Below are 25816 nucleotides of genomic sequence, written 5' to 3'. Positions count from 1 at the left end.
TAATACCGTTTATTGAAATTAACTGTCTATATACTGTTTGGTCCTGGTATTTTGAATCACATTAGAAATTGAACTGCTGCTACCAGTACCTTGATCTCGAGCAGATTTGAGCCCTGAGACGTTTTTTCTGTCTGGCACTATATTTGTCATCTATTTATGATGCCATTATTTTTTTGTTGCTACATTTCATCTACCTCATTACAAGCACTTTGCATGTCTTTAGAATATATGTGCAATAAAGTTTAATATTATTGAATTAAATCCTCTCTATTTTGTGGTCATTTTTCCCACCCAATAATTATTTTATATTTATTTATTTCATCAATAGCCTTATGATTTTCTAGGCTTGAGATTGGGGTTCTTTTTGTTTCGTATGTATGTACATACAGTATATGCTGCCCTCGGTACTTTCCTATACAGTTTTGCAATCCATTTTTGTACATTGAACATCTGGGTTTATTGGGTGATAGATCTCATGACCGGCTTCCCCCATCACTTCACGTGTCTGTGACAGACCTCAGTGCAGATGTTTGGTTCCCGTAATGAAATGTGATCCGTGCTTCTGTGTTCTGTAACGATTGGCTTCCCAAGCACCGAGTTAAACCGAGCCTTGCATAATAACAGACACAAAAGTCGGATGCTAAAGATTAAAAATAGTTTAATGAAGTCCCACTAGCTTTCTGTGAGCGTGAAGCGCAATTATACATTTCTTTCACATTTCCCAAATCCTAATAAATGTAGAATAATTTGCCTTTTTTATGAAGGGTTTTAATATAATGCAGGATAATGCCAGTGGAAAGCAGCAATAAAGTACTGTACAATTTTCATGAGCCTAGCGATATTAAAATGTGGGGCTGCGGCGAGTAGCCGAAAGAAAAGGAAATAGACCAGATTGGATGAAGTACTGTATGTAACAACGGCCAGGGAAAAATGTAAGCGAGGCCTAGGAGCCAACTACAAAAGTTAGAAGTCACCGACGCCAATATTCAAAACCGGATCCAGACTCAACTGGTGGTTGGTTCACAAATCTAGTTGTGTGTAATGTAGAAAAACTCCATCTATAGCTGTGTGTAGCTAGAGGTGTTGCCCACTTCAGTAGAGAGCGTTCCCTCAGGAAGACAGCACAACACCAACCCTAAAAGTTTGGCTCTACTTGGAAGAATGTCTGCAGCGGTGCATTGGTTTCTCTAGAACGAGAGCGAAGCAGGAGATGCTCAACACAATCTCTGACTGGTTCTGCTGGGATTGATGGATCTTCATGCGGTCAGTGACTACAAGCACCATACATTGCACCGACTGCCTGAGGAGCAGGAAGCCCCCAGTCACCACGGCCAATTTATTAGTCCCTATGGTGACCTTACAAGTGGGTTTTGCCCTCCTTTGATATGGAAGCTGCTGAAATCTCTTTCCTGTCTTCAAAATTTCCTACTACATTGTATCAGTCTGCAGCGCAGATTGTGTAATATAGATAGGATAGACATCACAATTTAGCAAAACCAGTCTGTGTGGGCAGTATAGGTGTTTGGTGGGAACCTGACAGCTTGCCTAGGTGCCCTCGATTCGCCACCACTTATTTATTATGTTAACACCGTCCCTAACAATTCTATTTTATTGTATAATAGTTTTTTGCAATATGCAAAAATCAATTTTATAACTGCTGGTGATATGCTGATTTGTGAGTGACTAGTCGTGGCAGCGTTGGTTTCCCCAGACTTGTCGTCCCACTAATCATGTTATAATGCCTCTGGGGGCATGAGTAACAAAATTTATAAGAGCTTTTTACAAGTCTCTGCCTCCCTGACATTGCGCAGGAAGTACGCCCCTATCTTCATCGGTGTACTACAGTGGTGACATAGGACTCATCCAGCCGTAACGGCAATCTGAGCACTACATCACTGCTTCTATAACGGTTGGCGGAGTCCTATGCCACCACTGTTTCCCTTGGCAGTTACAGTGCGCTGATGACGCCGGGATGCTTACACTTGGCTGACTGCGCATTGCCAGAGAGGCAGAGCTTTACAAAGACGCCCCTCTTGCAAATCATATTACTCACACTGACAGGGGCAGATGACATGATTAATCAGATGATTAGACCAGTCTTCATGTATCGGCCCCTTTATTTTTCTTTTGTAAAATTGATAGTAAAAGATTCTGTATAAAAAAATCTCCTTATTCGACAAAGCCGGTATTCTTGCATGAAAAGGTTCAAAAAGTCACACAATTTTTGCACAACTCGAGACTCCGCTAAAATTTTGCAGCTTTTGGCATGATCGCTTCTCACGCCATTTTTGTCCAGCTCTGACAAAGTGAGCGGGATAAGAGCTTGGCGACCGCTCTTGTCAGATTCATGCTGAGCAGCAGCGTTCACTACACCATAAATCTTATTCCTGCAGGGACTGGAGAAGGATTTGTGGCAAGACGCACATTCTTTATACCCCTCTTCATGAATCGGGAGCGTCTGACTCTAGCACACCTCCTCATCAAGACCGGTGTGAACATTGCCAGTCTTGATGAATCGGGGCCAAAGTGTAAATATTTTTGATGTGCTAGATCTGACTTTTTGGATTGTGCTATATGCTGTGGATTTGACATCCTGTGTATGAGAAGGGCAGGGGAGCCAATTGACTAAAGCCAATAGTGCTGCATAGAATCATTGAATGGTAGAGTTTGAAAGGACCTCCTGGGTCATCTGGTCTAACCCCCTTCTCAAAGCAGGATTCACCAAACCATCTCAGACAGATGTCTGTCCAGCCTCTATTTGAAGACTTCCATTGAAGGAGAACTCACCACCTATTGAAGCAGCCTTTTCCACTCATTGATCACCATGAGCATTAACTGATACATGTCATAACCTGACAGATACTTAACATACTACAGATATGCTGTAGTATGTATTATCAATCAATGAAAGTTGCCAACGTCAGAACTGCCAATAGAAGTCACATGCTGATCATCACTTTATTACTGTACATGTATTTTGGTAAACTGCCACATTATTGGTCTATATGACAAATGCTGTGAAAACTCTGCTGTTTGAAGGCCTCTTTTGAATAATATAGCGTTTATTGTTAGATTACTTGTTGTATTTGGTCTGCTGAGTTTGTAACATGCATTTTATCCAATGTGAAGCTACGACTTTGAAATGTGCCTAATTAATGAGGTTTCCAATTGATCTTTGCTTTCTGCCTTTTTCAGCTGCTGTTTCTGTTTCTTTCTTGTCTCCAAGTTCTAACACTCATTTAATTATCTCCGCTCCAGGGTAGACCCCATCCCTTATGACACTCCCAAACCAGCCGGCCACACGCGTTTTGTCTGCGTCTCTGACACACACTCCAGGACAGATGGTATCCAGATGCCATACGGGGACATCCTCCTGCACACAGGCGATTTCACAGAGCTGGGGCTGCCTTCCGAGGTTAAGAAGTTTAATGACTGGTTAGGTAAGGATCTGTCACCGCTCGCTGACCCCAATTAACCTCCATGTGGCCATCTCACTTATTGTCTCCTAATTAAATGTAAGCACTTGACTCTCTCTGTGGTCTGCCTCTAACAACGCTGATAAATATGCAATTAAAGCTGAATTACGAGAAGGAAGTATCGGTTCTACTTTTCCCTTTTGTGCTTATAACTATTAAAGACCCCAACAAAAATCTGACCTTGGCAGAAAAAAGGTCAAACGTTAAACTGTATGAAAGCACCAGGTTGGATCTGTAAATTGCAGCTAAAGGGGAGCTCTATGCGCTTCTAGAACATCATTGTAAAGGGCAGATCTGTGTTTCCCAGTAATTTTTAGTAGGCGCTTACTAAAATAAGAAACAGCTGTTAAAATAATATTTAGATATTTTATTTGCTAATTAATTTTATTGGACATTTTCTGTTTTTTGTTGTTGTTTTTTTTAGCGCTCATCCTTATGAATTTTGCAAGATACTAAAAGTTTTTTTTTAGTTTAGGATGTGTGAATAAGACCTGATTGGCTGGTATCTAGCCACTGGGAATCCCTGAATCATTATTTTTGCTCCAGATAACCCCTATTTGTGACAATATTTGTGCCATTGTGTCATTAAATTGTCATTAGACAGTCAAGATCTCATAGTAGTTGCGTCTTGTAGATGCTGCCTATAAAGGTGCCTCCTCCGGTGGCAGTCAGTGAGTGAGAAGAACACGAGCCTCAAAACAAGTGGTAGTGCCATGGTAATTTATTGAGTTAGAAACCCTTTCCCAGGGCACCTGTCTATTACAGTACATGAATTTTCCTATTTCAGTTTATTTACTGGGTTGACGAACATATTGGGTGGATAAGCTGCTTCAGTGAGGAAGGTAAAAAATACCATCTGCCTAAGGCCTCATGCATAGAAGGATCCATTAACACGGACCAACTGGCAGCGCGATACGACCACTGATTGGATGTTATACAGTTGATCGTAGTATAATGTCTCCATCCTGGGACCCTTCCTGGTGTAATATCCTCCATCCTGGGCTCCATCTTGGTATAATGGCTCCTTCCAGCAATGTACAGTGGGGAAAATAAGTATTTGATACACTGCCGATTTTGCACGTTTTCCCACCTACAAAGAATGGAGAGGTCTGTAACTTTTATCGTAAGTACACTTCAACTGTGAGAGACAGAATCTAAAAATAAAAAAAATAGAAAGTCACATTGTATGATTTTTAAATAATAAATTATTTGATCACCTACCAACCAGTAAGAATTCTGGCTCTCAAACACCTGTTAGTTTTTCTTTAAGCCCTCCTACTCTGCACTCATTGCACCTGTTTGAACTTTTTACTCGTATAAAAGACTACTGTCTACTTAGTCACTCGCCCTCCAATCTCTCCACCTTGGTCATCAGCAAAGAGCTATATAAGGACAAGGGACAAAATTGTAGACCTGCACAAGGCTGGGATGGGCTACAGGACAATAAACAAGGAGCTTGGATAGGAGACAACAACTGTTGGCACAATTATTAGGAAATGGAAGAAACACAAGATGACTGTCAAAAAGGTCAGAAATTAGCCCAGAACTGCACAGGAGGATCTGGTCAATCACCTGAAGAGAGCTAGGACCACAGTGTCAAACATTACCGTTAGTAACACACTACGCCACCATGGATAAAAATCCTGCAGGGTACACAAGGTCCTCCTGCTCACACCAGCATATGTCCAAGCCCATTTGAAATTTGACCATCTGGATGCTCCGGAGAAGGCATTGGTGAAGGTCATGTGGTCAGATGAGACCAAAATAGAACTTTTTGGTATCAACTCCGCTTGCTGTGTTTGGAGGAAGAAGGATGAGAACAACCCCAAGAACACCATCCCAAAATATTGGGGAAAACATCATACTTCGGGGGTTCCTTTCTACAAAGGGGACAGGACAACTGCACCATATTGAAGAGAGGATGGATGGGGTTATGTATCGCAAGATTTTGACCAACAACCTATTGAAGATGGGTCATGGCTGGGTCTTCCAGCATGACAATGACCCGAAACACACAGCCAGGGAATCAAAGGAGTGTCTCGGTAAGAAGCATTTTAAGGTCCTGGATTGGCCTAGCCAGTCTCCAGATCTGAACCGAATAGAAAATCTTTGTAGGGAGCTGAAACTCAATGTTGCCCAGCAACAGCCTCGATACCTGAATGATCTGGAGAAAATCTGTACCAAGGAATGGGCAAAATCCCTGCTGCAGTGTGGGCAAACTTGGTCCAGAACTGCAGGAAACGTCTGACTTCTGTGATTGCACACAAAGGTTTCTGTACCAAATGTTAAGTTCTGTTTTTCTATTGTATCAAATACTTATTTCATGCAATAAAATGCAAAATAATTATATAAAAATCATACAATGTGATTTTGTGGATTTTTTTTTAAAGATTCTGTCTCTCACACAGTTCATGTGTACCTACGATAAAAATTACAGACCTCTCCATTCTTTGTAGGTGGGAAAACTTGCAAAATCGGCAAAATACTTATTTTTCACACTGTATGTCCACCATCCTGGTATAATGTGCCCCATTCTGAGCTACTTTCAATACTATATGTCCCCCATCCTGGCATAATATGCCCCATCCTGTGCTTCTTCCAGTAATAAAGTCCATGTTCGGCGGCTCTTATCCAACAAATAGAAAAAAAATAAACAATTGCACTCACTTGCCTCCATGACTGTGCAATATGTGGGTACATAAACTGCTTTTGTCTTCCTAGAACAGAACCTTTGGGACTTTGTGCCCTCTTACAGGCTCCATGCCGATGTCTCTGCCATGTTCCCTTGCGGTAGTGAGCAGGTAGTCCTGTAACACTAGATTTAAGGAGCCTAACGTTGTCATCATTACGTTTGTGCGAATTCTATCTTCCCAAACATGAAAAACGTATCTTCTAAATGCTATTTGCTGTGGAGAGAAAATATAAAGCTGCAACAATATGGTAGCCTCACACTAAAGCGTTGCTCCACCGAGAGTTGACCCTTAGGCTATGTACCCACGTATGCAGAAAATTCCTGGCAAAAAACCCCGACTCCCCAGAAAACGCGCATTTTTTTTCCGCACGGTTTTGCTGCGATTTTTTTCCAGAGCATCCCCAGTCTCATAGAATATAGTTAGAAATGCAGATTTTTGCACAAAATTAATGAGCATGCTGCGGTTTTTACCGCAATGCGTTCTTTTTGTGTAAAAAAAAAGCATCAATATGCACAAAGAGTGCGGAATTCATTCAAATGAATGGGATGCTTCTTGTAAGCGTCAAATAACGGACCCAACAGATGACCATCAGTCAAAATCCGCCACTAATGCAAATCAATGGGGGAAAAAAAACGATCCGCCCCTTTTTTGGCGGATCCATTTTTTTTATAAAATTGGCGGATTTTGACTGATGACGAAAAACGGATGTGTGAAACAGGCCTTAGCAGCTGTGATTAAGGCTAGTGATGAGCGAGTATACTCGTTGTTCGGGTTTTCCCCGAGCATGCTCAGGTGTCCTCTGAGTATTTTGGTTTGTTCGGAGATTTAGTTTTCATCATCTCAGCTGCATGATTTGCGACTGCTAGACAGCCTGAATACATGTGGGAATTCCCTAACAAACAGGCAATCTCCACATGTATTCAGCCTGTCCAGCAGCTGCAAATCAAGCAGCAGCGTCAACAGAAACTGAATTTCCGAGCATGCCAAAATACTTGGAGGTCACCCGAGCATGCTCTGGAAACCCCGAGCAACGAGTATACTCGCTCATCACTAATTAAGACACTTGTTACAGCCACTGATCATTATGACATCAGACCTGGATCAGTGCCCAAGACAAGAATAGTTTACTGCACCTTTACATGGTCTGTTTGTTCTTTGCATAGTGGAAAGTAAAAAAAATAAATTGGCATGGAGTGGCATACACCGTTATTGGTTCCTTCTCCGAGGCCATGAAACCTTAGCAGACGGTACTACGAGGTCATCCTGGGAGGACTTTCCTAGTAAACTCACTACCGGTCTAGTCTTACTGTACAGTCTTTACAGTCTTACTGTAAATTGCGGATATTCCATGAACACTTGACATAAATGTGCTACTGAATTACTGTAACTGTCTAACAAGCTTTATTTCATTTCATAGGGGTAGAAGCCCCTTAAAATTTTGCATTCTCTGATCATCTGTACGGACATCTAAGAAAAGACTCAATGTGTGAGTCTCCTCTGATTTATAGAAGAAGCTGGTGCCTGCTGACAATTTTTTTTCCCATGCACATTCTGTCTTTGACAACATTTTTCATCTTCACTGCCCCATTGAGTAACATTGGTCCGAGTGCTGTCCGTTTTTTTTCCACGAATAGCGCTCGGACCAAAAAATGTGTTTGTGGGAGCGAGCCCTAACTCTTGTACTCTCCTCTAGAATCAATGGAGACCTAACCACATAATATCAGAAACATGCAGAAGGTCAGTATGGATCCATAACGGGATACATGCAAGACGCCGGTCAATAATTCTGCAGCGTGCACGAGCCCTTACGTAATGCATAATATTAGGCGTGTGACCAGCATGATAATCCCCGGACGTTGGCTTTAGGCTACATCCTAAATGGTCTTCATGCCAGATAAATAATCTATATTGGTTTTGCATAAAAGTTTCCAGACTGCCAAGAGAATGACCTTTGTGGTTACTTAGTGACTGAGAAGGTCCGTAGGATAATTTATTTGCCTTGTTTGCGTATGAACATGCCCCTCGGGCCTTGTAACGCCGCAGTCACTTGACCTTGGCAATTGTTAAATGCTTTAAACACAGTTAGTTTAAATAATTGTTTTCATTTGATGGGTTGTGACCTGAGCTCTGGAGAACGTGTCTTCAGTGTCAGGATCCTCTTACAGTTCACTTCTCCCCAAGCCACACTCACAAATGGTTTTCATGTTTTTGGGCCTTCAGTTATACTAATTGACTGGCGATGAGCTCAGCTTCTGAATAGACTGGTGTGCACACAATAGATACGGGCAAAACTGGAAGCCTACAGATTGTAAAGCATGAGGGTTTTGTGACCATCTAAAAACAGGAGGCGGCAGCTGGCTGGGTGTGTTTGCATAGGCAACAACACTCCAAGGTGACCTGTAATGTTCCTTAACATTATAGAAAGGGTAGAACAGGCCATCAGCTGCTGCAGAACCTCTTTTTGAAAACAATATGGGGTATATTGCTGATCTAGATTTGCAATGCTCTCAGCCTTTCCACAAAAGAGGAGTGCATAGTATAATGCAAAAAAGACACACACTGCAGCTGTGAATAATCTTTTTTTCCGCACATAGGACCCCATTCATTATTGCATTTACATTTATTTTTTGGTGGTTTCTATTGTGCTTGTTTTGTTTGCACCGTATTCATGTTTCCATTGGTGTCTATTTTATATGTATTCGTCTTTTTTCTGTTTGCTCGTTTTTTGGGTTTGCCACAATGAGTATGGTTTGGGGTTTCCACTTGTTTTCGTCCAGTTCAGCAGTTGCGACTTTTTGTCAAGTCGGAAATCGTGTTGCAAATGTACCGTACTCTGCTCCTCCCATGGAGTGATTTTATGTACACCTGAAAATTTTGACCAGTTTTTATGACGTTTTGAAAATGATGTGACATTTTGCTCAAAAAGTCTTAAAATTATTAAATACAGGGGGAAAAAAAGACCATTTTTATTTTGGCCAAAATTCATGATCTTAATGAATTTGGTGCAAAAAAAAAAGTTTGTGAATGCCATGAGATAAAAAAAAAAAGCACAAATGATGAATAGGGCCCTTAGTGTCAACCAATGAGTAGTTTTTAGGGGATATAATTTCTTAATGTATTTTAGAAAAATATGGAGCTTAATGTATTTTATTAATTTATACAATGCATAATCAGTGTACAGAGATTGTCGCCTCTCACATCAGTCCCCATCCCCATTGGGGATCACAATCTAAATTTCAGACTAGCCAAGTATGTTTTTTTGGAGTGTGGGAGGAAACTAAGGTAAATAGGAGGAGAACATTCAAAAACCAAGCAGATGTTGCCCTAGACCCCCTGTGCTGCAAGTCTACCATGCTAACCCCTCAAATACCATGCTGCACTTTTAAAAAGCAGAAGGAAATAAGCAGCTCCTGGGTATTGCCGCTCATCACTATAGTATGTAATTATCAGGTTCTGATATCCGATATCTCTACACTAATATTTATAGATTTATAGATTAGTGTAGAGATGTGTCAGTAATTACACTTTATATCTGTACACAAAAGTGTGACTAATCTTTGAAATGGCAGTGTGTGGGGGGAGGGGCCGTACAGCAGAGCTGTCAGTGCTAGGAAAGGAGGAGAGCTGCAAGGAAGTTTTGTATTGTGACACCGCTAAACTCAGCTGCACTGTCCCCCTTCTTCACAGGGATATTATCTGAAAGGTGAGAGTCATTTGTGTTTTTATTTCCCAGCATTTTCTAATCATGCAGGACGTTAGACCAGTGATTAGAGCTGTATCATTACATCTCGCACAGCACTCATGCAGACGACGGTGGATTTCATTTCGATCTTGGACCACAATGCACAAACTGGCAGCAGATCTTCCAACTTGAGCCCAACAGCATTATAGAAATGCTTGAATCTCTCATGCTCTGGTCGCGAGTGCCGCTGCCAGTCCCTGTATTAGCAGTTCATACTCAGACCAATTTGTATGAACGTCTGAAAGAGCATTAAGAAACCTAAAAGGAACCTCTAATCAGTTTTTTGCCTTCTAAACCATGCCCATCACCTTTAAAATCATGCAAGCATGGTTCCTACAACCCCTTTAAATCCTCATGTGTGCCCCTGCATTCCTCTGAAAAATTGCTTTAAACTTCTGCCGCACTGTATATAAATTGTGTGGTCCGGTCCGATGGGCGAATCCAGATTGCGATCATTGCCGCTCAGGTCCCTTCTAACACAGCCTCATCTACCTGGATGGAAGTGGATGACATCTCCAAGTCATTCATATCGTGCTTGAAGTCTCCCGCTGGTGCAGTGGAATCAGAGATCTGCAGTGCAAAGTCATGTAATGCACCAGCTTCACTTGTGTGTCACCAGTTCCCTGGCTGCTCAGTTAGGGCAGAGTGAGGTGGGCCCACACAGGTCTCTTATTCTACTGCGCAGGGACGAGACATCATCCATTTCCATCAGATAGAAGAGGCGGCATCTGAAGAGACAGGTGTGACGCTGATCTCAATCTGGATTTGCCTATCATACCGATCAGTGCAATTTACATACAGTGTGGGATGTGTATAAAAATCTTTATTCTTTATACACATGATCAGCTGTTATGTGCCCAGAAAGGTGCGGGCTTCGCCGCTGAGGGGGAGTCGGCATACTGTTATGCCCGAGGTCGGAAAGGGGTTAAAGAGGTATTCACATCTCCAAGATCCTATCCCAATATGTAGTAGGTAATAATATTAGCAAACTGCAATTAGAAATGTAGGCTAGTTCTTCTAATTCGCTATGTTTCTTACCCCAAGAACAGGACAATGCAGTAGCATTACATTTCGAGATCTTGGAGATGGGAATACTACTTTAAGGCAATAATCCAGTCTGGACATTAGCATGATACCCAGAGGTCTAATGGATGCAGTGGTTGCCTTGGAGTCTAGAAGAACCCAAAAGTTCCTTTGGTCCATTATGAGAAGCTCAGTACTTCTAAAGATCCTCTACAGTTGAGAGCCCTATTGAAGGTTTTGTGATCCATGAGCTTCACTATTGATGATGGCTCTTATTCATACTAGTGAACTGATGTTGGCATAATGGCTATATGACCATGACTGGGTCAAGATGGGTTTTAATCCACTGGGTATAAATAATGTTTGTTCTCTGTTAAAAAGCATTGATGCTAAAATAATGTAGCATTAAATAAAAAGTGATGTTTTAGAAACCACGGAGTTATAAAATACTAAGCAAAAGTTTTGGGAAGGTGTTGAAAAACTGTTGCAAAGTGAGAATGTTGTAAAAAATAGAATGTTAATACCGGTATTTGCGTTTCGTTTTTTTAATCAATTAAGAAAATATAAGGTGATTGAACAAGAGATAAATCTAAATTAACTGAATACTTCATGTGCACACACTTTGAATGCAATATCAAAGCATAATTTCTTCTAGGTACACTTGCACTCAGTTTTTTAGGAAAATCGGCGTAGAGTTTGTTCCAAACATCTTGTAGAATGAACCACAGACCTTCTACAGATGTTGCTTGTACAGATTCTTCTGTATATTCATGTAATCAGACAGACTGGATGATTTTTACATCAAGGCTCGGTGAGGCCATATCACTTCCAGGTCTCCTTGTTCTTCTTTAATCTGAAGATAGTTCCTAATGACATTGACTGTTGGGAGTCATTGTTCTGCTTCTGAATCAATTTGGAGCCCATCAGACTCAGCCCTGATGGTATAACATTATGGATGAGGAGCTTCCTGTGTTTGTCAGCATTGAGGACAACATGAATCCTGACCACATACCCAACTCCGTTTGCTGACATGCAGACCCAAACTTGCCTGGATCCTTCACCATTCTTCACTGTTACTGTGGACACTCATTATTGTGCCGCTCTCTAGCCCTTTGGGGAACAAACTGTCTTGTGTTACAGCCAAATATTTCACATTTTGACTCCTCAACTCAGAGCAACTGCTGCCATTTTTTGCCCCCAAATTCTTATATTTTCCTGTATAGTTGAATCCTTTGGCCTTAGACTGAATTTCTTCCATGCAGACCACTACTGTGCAGACATCTACGAACAGTAGATAGGTGTAGCTGCTGTTCTACTAGTCACTGCCATTTCTGAGCTGATGGCACTGCTGGACATCTTTCAATTTCAATGGAATGTAAGTATGATATGCCTATCATCTGCACTAAGCATCCTTGGCCAAACACAATGCACATGGCCTTCTATGTGGCCCATTACTTGGTGTCCTCTGTGCTGAAAAATCCAGACAGATGCGTATCATCATGCAATGCTATCAGGGAGGAATCACACAGGCTGTAAACTTATTCTGCAGAAGAGCAATGACCCCCCCCAAACATACAACCAATATATTCAGTGTAAAGAAGAATACGGAGTCCTGGAATTGATAAGACCCCACAGATGCTTGATCTTAAAGGGAACTTGTCACTTCATTTCAAGCATCTAACCTGTCCCCAGTGTATTTTAATGGTGCAATGTGCAGCACTAACATTTTTTTTTATTACAACCGGCGCTGTAATAATGTCCAAAAAGCACTTTATATAGTTAAATTGCACCTGCACGTTTAGCCATAGGGGTATGCGGCTTCATTTTCTGTTTAGTCCACATTTGTTGTAAATATCTGACAGGTTTGGAAAAATAGGATTGATTTTTTTTTCCTTTAAGAGAAACTGTGGATGTAGAGTTCAGGCAGTTGCTCATGAAGGTGGTAGACGCCACAGCTGAGAACTTGGAACCCTGCTATATCACTTTCTAGCCTCCTACTGCACTCTGTCCAGTTACCACACCAATGAAATATGCAGCAGATCTCTGCACATTACTTCTTTTATTTCTACGCCATCCCCACATCTGTGTCTCTGGCTCCATTGCGATGGCTAATAACTATGACCATTCAGCTGTTGCTGTACACCCCTTTCCCAGTGCGTCCGATGTGGTATGCATTTGATTTAATCCCACCCAGTGAGTTTTCTTGGTTAAACTGGCTGAGTCTTGTGAGTGTGAGGGTAGCACATAGAAAGCAAGCAGTCATAAAGATTAGCAGGCTGTGTAATTCAATTTCAGGCCATTAGTCACTTTTATTCCTTTTATGCTTTCAGTCTGTCGGGCCTTCTCCTTGCCCCCGCTTTTCTTCCTTCAACTCTTTTACGTTCTTCATTCTGCTATCATTATCTTTTGGTCACCATCTCTATTGTGTTTCCCTTCTTATGGATATTACCTTTCTCTTAATATTTCTGTCCTTGATTTCCTCTTCTGCCCCTCCACCATTCTTCTCCACGACAGTTAGTTAGTCGTGTCCTTCCTTTTGAGTTGCACTCCTCCCTAATGATATATCATGTCTTTCCTCCTTCTTGCCTTTGTCTTAGACTACATCTTTCTCTTATTTGCCCATGGTCTTGTCCATCTTCCATCATTTTTGGAATATTACTTGTTTCTGGTCTTTTCTTTCTCTCTTAATTGTTCTAGTTTATTCCAAACACAAAAGATCCTGCAGAATAATAATATTACTGATTATGCTCAACCGTCTAAGGTGTTACATCTCTTCATGGCCCCTTAGTGGTAATGCCTAAAGCAAAGCTGGGTACGTGTAGAGCTGCAAATAGTTCTGTACCACTAAGACTAAGGCCACCAGATGCCAGTTTGAGTCATCATTATTGGACTCCAGATGAATCCGATAGGTGAAAAAAATTGTGTACCTCCATATTAGGCATATGGAAATGCTCCATCGACCTTAAATGTCCAGAAGTGCTGTGCCACTGCTTCATACAACTCAGGACCTGTATGGTGTCATGATGAGAGGCCTTCTATCTGCTTTTAGGTTTATCATAAAGAATCCTAAAGTTGTGGTGTTTTGCTTTTTATTGGTGTAGAGTCAGTGTTTATGATCTTGTAGTGAATAGTTATCTTTTTTGTATTTACTCAACATTTTATTTTGTCTTTTGGTTTTCCATTTGTTTCCTTCATTCAGTGTGCTTTATGTTCCTCAGCTGTTTCTTCAGTGTATTTAGTGCGTCCCGTCTTGGTCACTGTCAGTCATGCATTCCTTCTCTATCTTTGTCCTTTGTATGTCTTGGTCTTGATAATTTATGCTGTCATCATGGTGTTTGCTCAACCACTTATTGGTCTAGCTCTGTTCCGTCCTTTCTTTTGACCATCGTGTTCACCTTGTTTGGTTGTCGTTTCGTCGCTGGTCTTTACTCTCTTCTCGTTTGACACACACTTTTTTTTTCAATCCTTTCTTAAAGTCTTGTCATTTTATCTTCAGTATGTTGCCCTTACTTTTGTTGCTTTCCAATATTCTCACATTTGATGGTCAAAGAATTCTTCTCCATCTTGACTTGAAACATACTCTGTTATTTTGAAACACGTTTGTTGGTTTCTTCTACCGTCTGTTTTGGTTTACTTGTATTTTGTCTCATCTATTTGGTACAAATAGGACTTTCGCGCTTCGATATAGCATTGCTTTTTATGGGATTTTCTCTTTTCATTCTTTCATGTTTTGTTTTTCTCATAAACATTATTCATAGTTTATTTTTTCTGTCTCCTATTTGATTTCTCACTGATGCTGTAATATTTCTCCTTGGTCTTCGTGCTTCTTTTCTTCCAATTATTCTTTTGTTTTCTGACTATGATTTTCATCTTGCCTGGATTTCCTTTTATACTTTTCTGTGCTCATTTCGTAGAATTCCTTGTCTCTTTTTTTCCTCTTGTTCTTCATGACTCGTCGTTGCCTTGCAATGTACCCATTGATTTCATAGTTCATTCATCCCTCCTGCGCCTTTCTTATCATTCTTCTCTCTGTATCTCTCTCTTGTATATTTCCCTGCCCATATCATTTGACTACTAAAATCCCAGTCCTGCTTTGCCCACCATTTCTAAGCTCACTTGCTCCTCATTGTTCCATTGTATTTCTTTTCACCCACAACCTCCTCCTTCCTCTCCCTTTCTTCTTTGTCTTCCCTTCTCCCCATCTAGATTTTTACATTGTTCTTTAACCCTTTTGTTTTCTTTTTTTTTATCACTTTCATTCTTTCTCCTTTGTCCTCAATCTTCTTCTTTTTCTGTTTTCTTGCTCCAAAGTGTTATATTCCATTGTAATCCTGCTGCAATTTGAACATGCTAAATCTTGCGACCCTTTTTCATTTTAACGATGCAATGTCCATGACGGCAATTAAAATCAGAGTCTGCAAGGGCTTTAAGAAAGAAACCTCATTCTTGGGTGCTTTGAATTTGAGCTCATGTATTATTCTTCGCCAGGAAACTAAAGGACTTTTACTTCCTGATTGAAATGTGTATGCGTTGTAGGCAGGGTGCTATACGGGAATGTGTGTATACCACAGCCCTCTTTATTCTGCTCCCAGCATGTCCCCGCGGAGCGCACCTCCTGCCAGCTCCGGCTTGGTATTTTGTATACAATTCTGGGTTGCTGATCATTTAAACAGCTTCCCCTTGTTTTGCACACTAAACATGGAAAGTATTTCTTGCCGTCCAAAGTGCAAAAAACGGATTCATTCCTGCTTCTGCCGTTCATTCCCTGCAGAGACAGAACAGGGTAACGCAGCGAGAGAATTTCCAATGACTTGTAATCGTTTGCATACAATCTCCGAGAAGCGGGAGGATTTAGAAAGGGCCAACTCTGCTGCCTGGTTTTTGCTTCCCCTTAACATCTGACCTCCTATAATCCTATGTGAAACCCAGTATAAGACCCAAGTGACAATAACAGAGCGCTACACATATACAGTATGTGATATTCACCCAGTCGAGACTTTTTTGGCATTAAGAAGAGATCTAGCTATGGTTTGTTTCACACGTGGCATTTTTCTATGTTTTTTTTTTTGGTGTGTAAAATACGCAGTGTTTTACAGTAATTCACACTGCAAAAAAGAGCAGCAGTGTTTACCTGCCCAGGTCTCAGAACTAATGCACTATCAGGATGCAGCAAATCCATGTAGTAAGGATGGTGGCAACACAGGAGCAAAATACTGATGAGACAACCTGTCACAACCTCCCAATCCATGGAGGGGGTCCTGAACACTGCCAAGGGCAAAAAATTAATTGTCTCCCGCAGCGTAGAGCTAAGTGCATGCGCCGGGCAGGTTAGTAACACTTATTAACCTGCAGATCAACTCCATATCTGCAGTATAGTAGCGTTTTTGTCTGGTGACAGGTTGCCTTTAAGAGTATGGTGCCACTCAGACTCTGTGTGTGCATGGAGTTTTTTATGGATTGATTTAAACAGGACCTGTCTGGTCACCTAATGGGTGAGTGTTTTTTTAATTGCTCTCCTGATATGTCTGTTTTAGTATATAATTGCATTCATCATCAAATGACAATAATAGAGTATTTTTTCTTTTGATTCTCTACGTTGTACCTTTCCTCTATTATTCCTCCTTAAAGGGAATCTGTCACCCCATTTTGGCCTATGATATGTGGCCACCGCCATCAAGGGCTTATCTACAGCATTCTGTAATGCTGTAGATAAGCCCCCGATGTAACCTGAATGATAAGAAAAACAAGTTATATGATGCTCACCCAGGGGTCCAGTCCAGTCCGATGGGTGTCACAGTCCGGTCCGGCGCCTCCCATCTTCTAGCAATGACATCCTTCTTCTTACTTATGCCGCGGCTCCTGCGCAGGCGTACTTTATCTGCCCTGTTGAGGGCAGACCTTTCTGACCTTTCCCGGCACCTGCGCACTGCAGTACTTTACTCTGCCCTCAATAGGGCAGATATAGTATGCCTGCGCAGGAGCTGCGGCAGAAGTAAGGAGGAGGACGTCATCGCTAGAAGATGGGGGCGCCGGACCGTGACACCCACTGCACCGGACCGCGCCTCCCGGTGAGTATAAACTAACTAGTTTTTCTTATCTTTCAGGTTACATTGGGGGGGCTTATCTACAGCATTACAGAATGCTATAGATAAGCCCCTGATGGCGGTGGCTGCATCTTATAGGCCAAAAATGGGGTGACAGATTCCCTTTAAAGTATATGTAGAAATTGACAACTGGGTGTTACCAGTCCCAATAACTTTTTTGGCGGCCACATTTTCCCCCAACGAGTAATTCAAAACCCCTATTTAGCATGAGTTGGAATGACGCGGCGGCCATGCATGTGCACTAACTTTCCATTCCATGTTTAAGTGATTGATGTGGATATATTTCATTGGCAGTATATGGACCACATTGCCAGGCTGAGTACAGGTCTGACCCAAACTTACAGCCTCATGTATGTCTAGAATATTAAGTTTTGGTCAGTCCATTGTGGTCGTATGCAGAACCAAGCCAAATACTAATCCTACGTTCTCATCTGCATTGTAGTTGCCGTTATGAACTGTTACCCAGTATGGATCATAATGGCTTATAAGAGGATCTGGCATCTTCCCAGTTTGCTGTAGCGCTCCATCCAAACACACATGAAGTACTAGCTAGACTGCTGAAGTATCCTGCTCTGGGGCCTACCCACAAATGGACCTCTTCATGTATCTCCCCCTTTAAGTATCTTAGCTGTTGGAATAAAGTTTCTTTTTTTTATTTTGTTTTTGGAACGTCTGGATAAAAGGTGGTCGCATGCCTGAAAGTTCACATCAAGTTAGCACAAAGCTGAATGTCTTCTTTGAAAGTACTGCTCTCCACGAGGATCTTCCTTTTGATAACTAATGTGGAGAATTATGTGGGAAGTATTGGACGTTTGCCCGTGATGAGGTATATTATCTGGTTGAGATTCCAGACTTCACCTCTTGTTTCTGAAATATTGGATAAAAGACAAGTTCTTACAGCACATTCTCAGAAACCGAGGCATGTGATAAAAGCAGCACGGGAAGAATTTGGTCTATAATGAGCTTCCCGTGCCATATGGATCCATTTGCATAGTTGTAGACAATCAAGCCTTTATGACATGTTGCACAGCTCCTTCAATACATAACACTGGTCAACAGCATTTTTGGTGCCAAAGATATTTCATCGAATTTAGGGTATTTTTGGGGTGCTGATTCTGAATATGTCATCAGTTTTGCCAGATTGGCTCAAGTTTTTGAGATTTTTGGTATCTTATTTATAGCACTTGTTGGTAAATGCGACGCATCATCTCATTAATTTCTTTGGATTAGTACTTGAACTGAGCAGTTCTCAATATAGTTTTGTGTTAATTAGTGTTCTAAAAGTTTGTTCATAGCTTGATTTTTGCACTAACTTTATGTTGTTGTCTGTTTTCCAGTGAAAAGCATGAACTCATCAAGAAGAAGTTGTCTTAACGATCCAGACTCATTCTGTTACATTTGTGGTGAATACACACTGCCAAAACATAGAAGAAACATAACAGACTTCGTAAAAAAAGTGTATTTTGCCTATTTTGGGGTTATGCTTGGGGACCAAGACAAGTTTTGGGCACCACACATAGTGTGCAAAGCATGTATCGAATTATTACGAAAATGGAGCAAAGGACAAAGAAAAAGCTTCAAATTTGGTGTTCCAATGGTGTGGAGAGAGCCAAAAAATCATCATGATGACTGTTATTTATGGTAAACACAGGTACAGGCACATCTTCACAATGAGGGACAGGCCTTCTTGCAGATTCCATGTTACTCCCATTTTCGTTTCTTATGCTTATTGAATCCTTGCACTTGCACTGCACAGAAATAACAGTCATCATGATGATTTTTTGGCTCTCTCCACACCATTGGAACACCAAATTTGAAGCTTTTTCTTTGTCCTTTGCTCCATTTTCGTAATAATTCGATACATGCTTTGCACACTATGTGTGGTGCCCAAAACTTGTCTTGGTCCCCAAGCATAACCCCAAAATAGGCAAAATACACTTTTTTTACGAAGTCTGTTATGTTTCTTCTATGTTTTGGCAGTGTATATTCACCACAAATGTAACAGAATGAGTCTGGATCGTTAAGACAACTTCTTCATGATGAGTTCATGCTTTTCACTGGAAAACAGACAACAACATAAAGTTAGTGCAAAAATCAAGCTATGAACAAACTTTTAGAACACTAATTAACACAAAACTATATTGAGAACTGCTCAGTTCAAGTACTAATCCAAAGAAATTAATGAGATGATGCGTCGCATTTACCAACAAGTGCTATAAATAAGATACCAAAAATCTCAAAAACTTGAGCCAATCTGGCAAAACTGATGACATATTCAGAATCAGCACCCCAAAAATACCCCAAATTCATTAAAATATTTTGGACACCAGAAAAAAAAATTTTTTTCGTTGACCTGTGTAATAGATGAAATGGAAATGTATTTTCATCATGTTGTAAGCTACTGCAATATTAGTACAAGTAAATGAGGTGATTGATTTACAACTGAGTATTAAATATTCTTATGGGAAGATAATCTTTTATATCTTATGAAGTGAGTTGTCTGGAATTAGAAAAAACAGGCTTGCTTTCTTCCAAACCATTACCACTCCTGTCCACCGGTTCTGTCTGATATCGCAGCTCGGCACCGTCTACTTCAGTGGAGCAGGCAAGCAACACCAGACAAAACGCATGGACAGAGGTGGCGCTGGCTTTGGAAGAAATTATGAATGTTATTTATAATCTTGGACAATGACAAGGTTGGTGACAGAAGGGCATCACAATAACAAAACTATGTTTCAAAGAAAAACCCATGCTAAGGTTAGGAAATGAATTTGTGATTAGGGTAAATCCCTATCAGTATGTCTTTGGAATGTGGGTGGAAACTGGAGAACCCGGTGGAAACCCACGCAAACACGGTGAGAACATATAAACTCCTTGCAGATGTTGTCCTTGGTGGGATTTGAATCCAGGACTCCAGCACTGCAAGGCTGCAGTGCTAACCACCGTGCTGCCCGCAATTATTCCTCCTGATCCATCTCTGCCCCCTCCTTTGATAAGCAGGTCAGTGTCTATAGACAGTGTACATATAGAGTCTGGTGGGGGCGGGGTTAGCTTTCTCAGCTCTGCTTCATACTAAATCTTAAAACACTTGATTGTGTCACAATGGCTGTCCCCAGAAAAACTGAGTGATACATCGTTGGAATTGGGCTCTTTGCCTACATTGTGCTGCTCTCAGATGAGGTAGCAAAAACCTGCTGACTGATTCCCTTTAAATCTGTCAGACCCAGATGTATAGCAATGTATATGTGAGCTGCTCATCCTTGGGAAAGATAATAAAAATGTGCACTAAATTAAAAAGGCATATCTATAAAACCATATGGATTAAAAAAAATCAGAATACTTGGGATCAGTGGGAATAAAATAAATGCAAAAACTGCCCACTGATGACAGGTCTTCGTTAAATACTTTCACTCCAGTACGCGCTCTGTCCATTCCGATCTGCTGATCAATTTCAAGTAATCTCGCAGGATAGAACATGAATTTTTATTCCCACAAGAAGACCGTCTTACGATATTGTTGGCCCATAGAAAAGATCTTGCTAGGTGACACTATTTGAATCCTTGAAGTCCATCCTGTGATGAAATTTTCAATGCTAAAACCTAATGCAGAGATGGGTTGGTTTTTTAGGTCATGCATTGAGGAAGCCTCTCATAAGGGTTGAGCATGGTCAGAGCAGTGAGCGTCAGAGAAAATTAGTCGATGAATGAATGTTGTATTTTGTTATTACCTTACATAACCTTGAAAAAAGCTTGAAGGAAAAAAATAACTTCATACAAAACAAGGGTCTTCTTGTCTCTCTCGGATTTCAATGTCTGAGAAAGAAGTTCTTTTTTTTATGTCTATTACCCAGACTTCAATCCCTTGAAACCTAATGGAATTGTTGGATTATTATAATTATTATTTATTTCCTGGGAAGTAGTACTTGCCTCTTAAGTATATATTTATTTATAAGGTATAGTTTTATTATAGCTGCATATTTAGCCCCTAATACATACTGTATGTTTTTTTTATATTTTCATCTTAGTTAATGGTGTTGCTTAAAAGTAAAGCAGACCTGCATATTTCCAGAAACTGCACTACCCTTGAGGCTTGGCATTTTCTAGTATTACAGCACGGCTACATTTATTTGTATTGTCACGAATAAGCAAGTCCAAAATGCACCACATTTTTTAAGAGATGTTTTTCCTTTAGATTGATTGCAAAATAATGGAATAAGACTGAAGTATTAAATATTAGATATAATATATCTGTTCCATTATGTTCTGGCTTATTACTTTTGTGTAAGATTACACTGTTTTCAAGATTAGTATGACCATATTCTATAGCACCACATAGAGCGTGCCTTGTTACTGGCCTGAGGAAGGAAGCTGTATGCTGCCGAGATACATGACCGTGTAACCTGATTTTGTTAATCCAGTAACAGTGAGCAAATTAGTGACGTATTCTGCATTTCACACATTTGGTGGTTATTTTTACCATTTTTTAATTTTTTTTTTTTTTTTTTACCATTTTCTGCGTGTAAGTCTACCATTCCCGTTCAATGACGTGATTGTAAAACCAGCAGCCATTTCAGTCATCTCTCCCTTTCACAGGAATGTTTTTTTTGTCCAAGTTCCTCTGTCTTCTTTGAGAGAGATGTTGCCAGACAAACAGTCCTGGCCGAAAGTGTTGGCACCCTTGAAATTGTTCTAGAAAATGTAGTATTTCTCACAGAAAATTATTGAAAATACACGTTTTGCTAGACACATGTTAATTTCCTTTGTGTCTATTGGAACAACACAAAAAAGGAGAAACCGTACATACTCGCGTATAAGACGAGATGTTCAGCCCATTTTTTTGGGCTGAAAGTCCCCCTCTCGGCTTATACGCGAGTCATATACCAGGGGGTCGGTGGGGGAGGGGGAGCGGGGGTGTCAGGTCATACTTACCCCCCCGGCGCCGTCTCTGCAGCCCCCCTGCTTCTCCCGATCTCAGGCTCCTTCCTTCAGCGGTCACGTACCGCTCATTAAAGTCATGAATATGCGCACATTTATGACTTTATTGAGCGGTACCACGTGACCGCTGAAGGAAGGAAGGGAGACCGGGAGAAGCAGGGGGGCTGCTCCATCGCTGCTCACTGCTCTGTCCTCGCCTCCTGGGTCCTGTCTGATGTTCAGGTCAGAGGGCTCGATGATGTAGTTAGTGCGCACCGCACCCTCTGCCTGAACGTCACTGACAGAGGGACCCGGCAGACAGAGCAACGCGCAGCCATGTAGCGGGGATCAGTAAATATCGCCAGTGCCGGGGTCCTGAACCAGCGGTGACACCGGCACCAGTCCCCGCCTGCTCAGGACACCAGCACCGGGCCCTCAGCGATGAGAGGTGAGTATGTCATTTTTTTTTTATTTACAGCGGCAGCAGCAGCATATGGGGGCATAATCTATGGAGCATCTTATGGGGCATAATCTATGGAGCAGCATATGGGGGCATAATTTATGGAGCAGCATATGGGGGCATAATCTATGGAGCATCTTATGGGGGCATAACCTATTGAGCATCTTATGGGGCATAATTATTAAGCAGCATATGGGGGCATAATCTATGGAGCGGCATATGGGGGCATAACCTATGGAGCATCTTATGGGGGCATAATCTATGGAGCATCTTATGGGGCAGCATATGGGGGCATAATCTATGGAGCATTTTATGGAGCATTTTATGGGGCAGCATATGGGGCATAATCTATGGAGCATCTTATGGGGCATAATCTATGGAATATCTTATGGGGCCATAACCTTTTTGGGGCAGCATATGGGGCATATTATTCTATGGAGCATCTTATGGGGGCATTATTAACCTTTGTGCAGCATTATATGGGGTGTATTTTGTATGGAGCATCTTATGGGGCAAAATCTATGGAGCATTTTATGGGGCAGCATATGGGGCATTATCCATGGAACATCTTATGGGTGGGGCCATAACCTTTATGGAGCAGCATATGGGGCATACTTTTCTATGGAGCATCTTATGGGGCCATTATTAACCTTTATGGAGCAGCATATGGGGCATATTATTCTATGGAGCATCTTATGGGGGCATTATTAACCTTTGTGCAGCATTATATGGGGTGTATATTGTATGGCACATCTTATGGGGCCCTTCATGAACTGTATGGAGCATTATATGGGGCGCCTGATTCAATATGGCTTTTCAAAAACATTTAACCTACTGATGTCTCAATTAATTTTACTATTATTAGTATCTATTTTTATTTTTGAAATTTACCAGTAGCTGCTGCATTTTCTATCCTAGGCTTATACGCTAGTCAGTATGTTTTCTCAGTTTTTTTGTGGCAAATTTAGGGGGGTCGGCTTACACACGGGTCGGCTTATACACGAGTATATATAGCAATTTTGCATAAACCCCCAAAAATGGACTGGGCAAAATCGTTGGCACCCTCAACTTAATATTTGGTGCACACCCTGTGGAATAAATCACTTCCTATAACCAACTGGAACTCTCAACAGGAATTTTTGACCACTTTTATTTTGCAAAATGCTCCAGGTTTCTCATTGGGTGCCTTCTCCCAACATCAATTTTAACATCTCTCCACAGGTGTTCAGTGGGATTTAGATCCAGACTCATGGTTGGCCACTTCAGAACTCTTCAGAGTGCTTTGTTCCCATCCATGGCTGGGTGCTTCTTGTAGTATGTTTGGGGGTCATTGTCCTGCTGGAAGACCCATGACCTAGGACGCAAATCCATCTGTCTGACACTGGGCACTACATTGCAACCCAAAATCATTTAGTAATCTTCAGATTTCATGATGCCTTCCACACAATCAAAGCACCCAGTGCCAGAGGCAGCAAAGCAACCCAAAACGTATTTCAGCCTTCACCACATTTGATTGTACGCACCGTGTTCTTTTCTTTTTAGACCTCATTCCGTGTTTGTTAAATAGGATAATGATGTGCTTTACCAAAAAGCTCTATCTTGGACTCATCTTTGCACAAGACATTTTCCAAGAAAGATTTTGGCTTATTCACGTACATTTTGGCAAACTGCAATATAGGATTCTTATGTCTCTGTGTCAGCAGTAGGATCTTCCTGAGTCTACTGCCATAGCGTTTCATATCTTTCAAATGTCGATGGATAGTTCGTTTTGACACTGGTGCACCCTGAGCCTGCAGGATAGCTTGAATTTCTTTGAAACTTGAATGGAGCTGCATATCCACCATACAGACTATCCTGCGTTGCAACCATTCATCAAATTTTCTCTGTTGTCCTTGTCCAGTGACATTAGCTACAGTGCCATGGGTGCACTGTGCACAAAGGAGCATCAAGATCTCTGTAGATGGATTTGGAAAATTGAGATTGTTGGTATTCTTCAACAATTTTGGTTCTCGACTCATCAGACAGATCTCGTCTCCTCTTTCTGTTCTTCATGCTTAGTGTAGCACAAACAGACACACAATGCAAAGATTGAGTCAACATCTCCCCTTTTTATCTGGTTTCAGGTGTGATTTTCATATTGTGCACACCTGTTACTTGCTACAGGTGAGTTTGAACAAGCATAACATGCTTGTAGCAAAAATGTTTACCCACAATTCTGGAAAGGTGTCTGACCTATTTTTGGGATTTTGTGTGAAATAATGTCCAATTTGCCTTTCTTTCTTTTTTGTGTTGTTCCAATACTCACAAAGGAAATACACGTGTGTATAATAAAACATGTAATTGCAATAATTTTCTGGGAGAAATACTTCATTTTCTGGAACAATTTCAAGGATGGCAATATTTTCGGCAATGAGTGTATCTAACGATGACATATCTTTAGATTAAAAAAACATTTGGCTGTCTCAAATCAGGTATGCTAGATACATATTTCCCACAAAAATCAATTGTCAGGGGTCCCTACACACATTAGCAGTTTCGGCCAACATTAGTGTTTCTAAGAGGGGCATTGGTGTTCGATTCAGTGTGATGAGAGAGAGAGACCTATGTGAAGGCATATAATTACATTGTTCACGATGGAGCTAATTGGCTTATTTTTCTAAATCCAACACTAAAAGCCCCCATAGGCATTAGATAAATGTCTCTGATATCGATGGGTTTGGCTGACAATCTGTGTATGGGGGCATTGGGAGAGAAGTCTGTTTAGCATGTCCTGTTTCATTTTTCTATCGATGTTAGCTGGTGGATTTCTCATAGAGAGCACATGAATGATCGGTCCAACAAGCGCTCCTGTCCATGGGCAATTTGCTGGAATGTCTGTTGGCCGAAGCAGAATTCATCCAACAGCTATCTTATGTGTATGGGGGCCTTAACTCACATAACGTATGGTCAATGTAAAACAATTACCAAAGAATATTTTGTACAATGTAAAGAAATACATGACAATAAAAAATACTAATGCCAAATGTGTAACAGATGGGGTAGGAGCATATGCAGGGGGGCACCAGCAAGTCTTAGTGGTATAGCTGGGGCATTTAAATAAAAGACCCTGGAATTAAACCAAAAGCTTATGCGACACTGATGGATGTGATGCTCTGGTCAGATTCATACCCATTGTATTACTGCTGCAAATAATAATCTTTATTTATATAGCACCAACATATTCCACAGCGCTTTACAGTTTAGCAGTTTCAAATCACAATTCATAAGTAACAACGTTAACACAATAATTAAAGCAAAATAAGATGACTGTCAGGAACACCGCACTGAACTTGCTCACTGAGCCAGTGCGCGTGTCCTGAGTAAAGCGAACTGTGCTCAACGATACCTGTGGAGCGGGCAGCAGCC

The 25816-nt window shown here is 41.1% G+C and overlaps 1 protein-coding gene across 7 annotated transcripts in view; it reads left to right on the top strand.

The window, feature by feature from the left end:
- Positions 1-25816, top strand: part of MPPED2 (metallophosphoesterase domain containing 2) — a 227723-nt gene that overhangs the window by 72501 nt on the left and 129406 nt on the right. For all 7 annotated transcript variants that reach the window (XM_073576291.1, XM_073576295.1, XM_073576293.1 and 4 more), the window contains one exon: positions 3259-3440. In XM_073576291.1, coding sequence (XP_073432392.1) covers positions 3259-3440 — 182 coding nt within the window. The remainder of the gene's footprint in view (positions 1-3258; positions 3441-25816) is intronic.

Source organism: Dendrobates tinctorius, unplaced genomic scaffold, assembly GCF_039654945.1.
Source record: "Dendrobates tinctorius isolate UK_male_01 unplaced genomic scaffold, ASM3965494v1 ptg000048l, whole genome shotgun sequence".
Lineage (NCBI taxonomy): Eukaryota > Metazoa > Chordata > Amphibia > Anura > Dendrobatidae > Dendrobates > Dendrobates tinctorius.
Note: the sequence above shows the minus strand (reverse complement) of the source record. Positions and strands in the feature narration are given on the sequence as shown.